Here is a 6,000-nt window from a genome sequence, read left to right on the forward strand (position 1 = left end):
TAATTAGAGTCCTCGTGAGCTTAGCTCAGTTGATATGGACAATGCATAAAATAAAAATAAAATATGCAAGGTCCAGGGTTCGAACCCTGGCCACCACAAAAAAAAAATCATTTGAGGAATGCTAGGATTCCACCCTTAATCGGTGCGTACCTGCAAGGTCCAGGGTTCGAACCCTGGCCACCACAAAAAAAAAAAAAAAAAATCATTTGAGGAATGCTAGGATTCCACCCTTAATCGGTGCGTACCTTGCAAGACACTCTAGTCTAATTGTAACACATCACCTTTTTATTCAAAATCTTTACCGTCTCATGATCAAGGCTATTTGAGATTTTTTACTTAGTTTTTTTAATACTTAAATGTTAGGGTTAGTTACTAGTTCAAATTTTATATTTTTTGGGAATTGGTTGGAATGTGTTCTTATCTATTAATAGGTTTTTGGTTTATTATTAGGAATTTTAGGTTTTTATTGGATAACGGCTAGTTTTGAATTTTGGGATGAGTGAAGTTTATGTGGTCACACCCTTAAATCAATGCCATTTAGGCGTGCTGGCGCACACATACACATAACAATATGATAATTTCTTTTCTCACCCTCCATGTTTCTCACATGCCCTATGAAATTCCAAAAATGTCTTTGGATTTTTAGATTCTATAATTCGAAATGAGGTTTTCCCTTATTTTCAAAGTACAAAAATGTTTTTTTTAGCCATTCGGATTTTAAAATCTAAGAAAAAAATACTTCGGATTTTATAATATGAATGCCGCATGTTTCAAAATTAAAAAATTTCTCATATTTCATGGCACAAGAGAGGTCAGAAACATGTATATAGGGGATATATAAAATCTGAAAAAACAAACACTTCGGAATATCCAAGTATTCTACCTTGTGAAATTTCAAACTCATAACAAAAAAATTATGGCTCATCATTTGGTTAAAAAACTAAAAAATTCTTTCTTAAACTACTCCACCGAAATGATTGATGTCTGACTCATAAAAAAAAAAAAAAAATATCATCCTTGACTCTAAAATCCTTTAGCTACTTTGTTCTCTGGTGTTAGATTTGGCGGTTAACTATAAAAGCTATGGTTGGAGACAAGTTACAGTACGTGAGACACTTTTGTTTTTGCTGCAAAATTAATCGTAGCCGTTGGATTGGTTTGGGAATTCTCTTGGAAATCTAGAAATGTTTTTCAGGACCTTTTTTTTTTTGCCCACTTTAATTTTTGGAATTTTTTTGTGTTCGTTTATTTTCATTTTAATACTAATTTTTTAAAATGCAATTGAACTTGGAATTAAATGTCGTAAATGGTGTTTTGGAAATTCTCTTGAAATTTTAGAAATGCTTTTTAGGACCGTTTTTTTCTTCCAGTTTAATTTTTGAAATTTTTTTGTTCGTTACAATGTTTAAAACATTAAACCACAGTCAAATTAAATTTTCTTTTTATTATAATCATTTGAACTTCATTTTGACTCTTATTAACTCATATAATACGTTAAGATATTTTTTTAAAAAAAATTATAAGATGTTAAATTGACATGAATAAAAATTTGTATTATACTAACTTTATGAAATTGATAGTAATAGAATTTTTGCGTTTGACTACAAAACTGGTAAAAGGATTCACTGTCAAACTCTCAAAATTGATTTTTTTTCACATTCAAAATTGCAACCATTGATTGACTTATTAGGTTTCACATCCAAACTCTCAACAATCGACTTATTAATAAGGATTGACTGTCAAACTCTCAACCATTGATTGACTTATTAGGTTTCATAATCAAACTATCAACCATGCATTGACCTTTAAGGTTTCACATTCAAAATCTCAACCATTGATTGACTTATGAGGTTTCGTATTCAAATTATCAACCATTGACTGACTAATAAGTTCTAACAGTAAAGTTCTCAACCATTGACTGACTAATAAGGTCATATAGTCAAACTCTCAACCATTGATTAATTTATTAAGTTTTACACTAAAACTATCAACCATTGATTGACTTGTTAGGTTTCACATTCAAAATCTCATGACTTATAAGGTTTCACAATCCAATTATCAACCATTGACTAACAAACAAGGTATAAAAGTCAAACTCTCAACCATTGACTGACTAATAAGGTTTGACATTTAAAATCTCAACTGTTATTGGTTGACTTATCGGGTTTCATATTCAAACACCCAACCATTGACTAACTAATAAGGTATCACAATTAAAATAAAATATCAACTGTGTATTGACTAATAAGGTTTCACGGTCAAACTCTAAATTGTTGACTGACTTGTTATGTTTCTCGTTCAAAATATTAATCATTCATTGACTTATTAGGTTTGGCGATCAAACTTTCAACCATTGATTGAATATTAAGGTTTAAAATAATAACCAATCATTGACTGGCTAATAAGGTTTTAAAGTTTCACAGTCAAACTCTTAACCATTAATTAACTTATTAGGTTTCACAGTCAAATTATCCTCCATTTACTAACTTCTTAGGTTTCACATTCAAACTCTCAACCATGATGATAATGAAAATGTCAATTGTTATAACTGAAATTGAAAACAAAGAAATAATAGATGCCGTCAAAAATATCATTTTATCGATAGGTAGGTTAAGTATTAATATACTTCGCTCCCATTATTTTCAATAATATTCATTTTTCCATTATAAATGAATAAATATATAAATAACATATGCCTAATAATTAAGATAGTGCCTCAAAGCCAGGATTGTAAGGAATGCCAGCGGAAGGTAACCAAGTTCTAGCTTGAATCCACTGTTCAGCGGTGAATCTAGCAGCCTCATCACTTGTAATAAGACCTTTTGCCCAATAGACCCTATTTTTAGCATTGGCACCAGGTCCAGTGTTGCCAAACTCAGCAAAATAATCATTTTCAATGTTTTGTTGAACTTTACTCCAAATCGAATACCCATCCGACTGAATAAAATTGCCGATAAAATTGTTAATAAAGATTGCCGTTGAATATGGCCTCCATGGTCTTGCCAAATAGGTCTTTATCGTTGACGCATAAGGTGTGAGATCATAATCTGGAAGGATGGAGCAGTGATGAAGTACTATACCAGTACGTAAATTGTTGTTTTGGTATGGGCCATCTGCCACCACAACATTGTATTGGCTTGAAGCGGGCTTTCTCACCAAAATCATAGAATTCTGGATTAAGGTAGTCGAGTGACCAAATATGAAGTCGATGGTTCCAGAAATTAGACAATTGCGGTAAAATTGACGACCCTGGTCTACGTACAACGTGTCTTGATAACCACGGAATGTACATTGGTAGAATGATGAGAGGTCACCTTTAACACGAAGTGCTACTGCTGGACCACCTTTTGGACCCGCTGTATTCTCAAATACAATTGATATGGCAGTGAAATTTTCAGCAAAGGTGGCTGCATGCACATTTACATCAATATAAAAAGTTAATTCACCAAGCATTATTACATACTTCTCCTTCACTATGCGGAATAAAAGTAATATAATTAATAAATAACTCTTTCAATGAAATTAACAAAATTTCTAGTAAACAAACCACAATGTATTATTATTATTTTTTGTCAAGTAGCTTAATAGTCATAATTTCCCTTTTAAGGTGAATAAGTGTAGAATTTCGGGTTCAATCATCAGACTCTGCAAACTTGCAATGTCTCTAGTTACCAACAGAACTGCTCATGAGGGCAATTTATTTTTTACTCACAAACAAACTAGATTGATGGGAAAGAAATTGTTTTTTTATTTCTCTCTTCTCTATTAACTTTAAGGAAAGTAGAAGATTAAAAGAGAGATTAATGGTTAACTTACTGAATGTCGCAGTTAGCGGCATTTGGATTCCTTCAATGAAGCTCTTGTTTCCAGTGATAATGGTACGGTTGGGGCCATCACCGTACAAGAGAATATTCGTTTTGCTTTGATCAACAGTTACATACTCCTTGTAGATGCCAGCCTTGACATAGATAATGTATCTTCCCTGGTGATTATTAGGATACGAGTTAATCCCGTCAGTAATCGTTTTATATTGACCACTGCCATCCATGGCCACTATTGCATTAGGTTGGACTATACCATTTTTAATTTGAGAAACTAGTGTACGATCGCCTGCAGATAACCATGACGGGTTACCAGCGTGATCAACCTCAACAAGGTGCCGATACATCGACATATCAGCATCAGTGCTAGCAATTAGGAGAGAAAGAGCAAAGATTGAAATTAAGGCGCATCGCGCCAAGACACATAAACGCCATGGTGTGTTGAAGGATTCCATTTGACAAGATTTTCTAGAGAAACAAGAAAGCTAATATATGTGTTTACAGTTCTATAGAATTGCTAGCATGTTATCTTTAGTGTAGTGGAAAACATGCATTTGTTGGAAGAGATAGTCTAAATTTTGGAGACACTTAATTTTTTAAAAATTAACTCTCAAAATATTCATATACCATCATTGTGTTTGTGTTTTATTTATATATGATTGCATTTTAAAAAAATATGTTTCCTTGACTTATAAATTCCTTTTTTAATTAGGTTGTTAAATTTTTTATCAATTCTTTTTATAGTCAAACCATTCCAACATCTAGATAAAGTTTAAATAATTTTTATATATTTTTTCTAATATCTTTTTTTTTTTGAGAGAGTTTTCTAATATCTTTTAATACTACACTTTTTTCAAAAGAATCTTTTAATACTAAATTTTTAATGTTTGTTTGACCTTTTCTCTTAGTATAAAGTCTAAAAAAACATTGTACATTGTTATTATTTACCAACATACTATAATATTTTGATGCACCACAGACCGCTTTGCTATAGCTTTGTTTAAAATAAATTTTTGTAGTTATAACATTTTTAACAAAGAATTTTTTAAGGAAAACTGCAAATGAAAAATCGGTTTGAATAACTTATCTTAAAATGTCGTTCTAAGTATTTTATCATTTTGTTATAATTTTTTTGGATACTAAAATTTTGAAAAAATCGCTAGAAAAAAGTCATTTCAAATAGCTTTTCATAAAATCATTTTTGAAAGATGTCATTTTGAAAAAATATGTGATTTTTACTATGTAAAATCTCAAACAATGAATATTTAAGTTAGTGAATGTCAAAATTTCATTTTTAACTTATACCAAATGAAATTGAAATAACTTCTACTATTTTTGAGTAAATTTCCAAAAAAACTATTTTTAGAAATACAAAGAAAAATTCATTTTTTTTAAAATCTATAACAATCCAGCCCTAAAATAAGCTAGCCCGTATAGGCGGGTCCGCTAAGCTCGATTAATTGTAATTGTTCTTGCAAATAACTAGTCGTTTTAAATTATTCAAATTTAAATTGAGATAATTATGTCATCGGAGGGAAGAAATGAGGCCATTGATTGGTCCTTGGAGCTTCTTAGAGATAATAATTTAGCATATGAAGATGAAGATGATGAAATAATAGATTCTCTGACCACTATAACAGAGCCATAACATGGTCCTTTGCCTCAAGGCAATCACGTTGATGATTATAAATGGAAGGTATCTAACAGTGATGATGAAGCTTACAACATTTATTATTTGTTTGCGCGAAAAAATAGTTTTTCAATTAGACGTCATCATGTTTACAAATTTATATTAAGCATCAGTCAGAGGATAATCCATTAGGTGTTTATAAAAGAGAGTTTGTTTGTCATTGTGCAGGTACTATTAGCATAAACAAAGATAATGAAGTGGAAGGTCAAAGGAAACATAAGTCGCCAAGATGTAGTTGTGGTGCAAAATTGTTGGTGAATAAAACAACAATTAACTGTGAAAAAAGTGGTTGGTGAAATATTTTAATAATAATCATAACCTTGAGTAATTAGATGATAAAAGAGGTTAAATTTCTTTCTGCTTATTGAAATATTACAATTACTGATCAAAGATCGTATTCTTTTGTTGTCAAAAGTTGGTTGTTAGGTTAGTTTTGATAATTAGAGTGCTTGTGTTTGAGAAAGTAGTAGATGCAGCCAATCTTCCATT

General features: G+C 31.0%; 1 protein-coding gene across 1 annotated transcript; it reads right to left on the minus strand.

The window, feature by feature from the left end:
• Window positions 1-2,590: 2,590 nt before the first annotated feature.
• On the minus strand, window positions 2,591-4,397 carry LOC146924241 (pectinesterase 4-like). The gene is made up of 2 exons (XM_085710932.1): window positions 3,817-4,397; window positions 2,591-3,407 (listed from the first exon to the last, which is right to left on the minus strand). Exons 1-2 carry the CDS (start codon window positions 4,274-4,276, stop codon window positions 2,704-2,706), a joined length of 1,164 nt encoding a protein of 387 aa, XP_085567058.1. The 5' UTR covers window positions 4,277-4,397; the 3' UTR covers window positions 2,591-2,703.
• Window positions 4,398-6,000: the final 1,603 nt, after the last annotated feature.

This window comes from Medicago sativa, chromosome 5 (genome assembly GCF_051527215.1).
Source record: "Medicago sativa cultivar Bolivia chromosome 5, Bolivia_mono, whole genome shotgun sequence".
Lineage (NCBI taxonomy): Eukaryota > Viridiplantae > Streptophyta > Magnoliopsida > Fabales > Fabaceae > Medicago > Medicago sativa.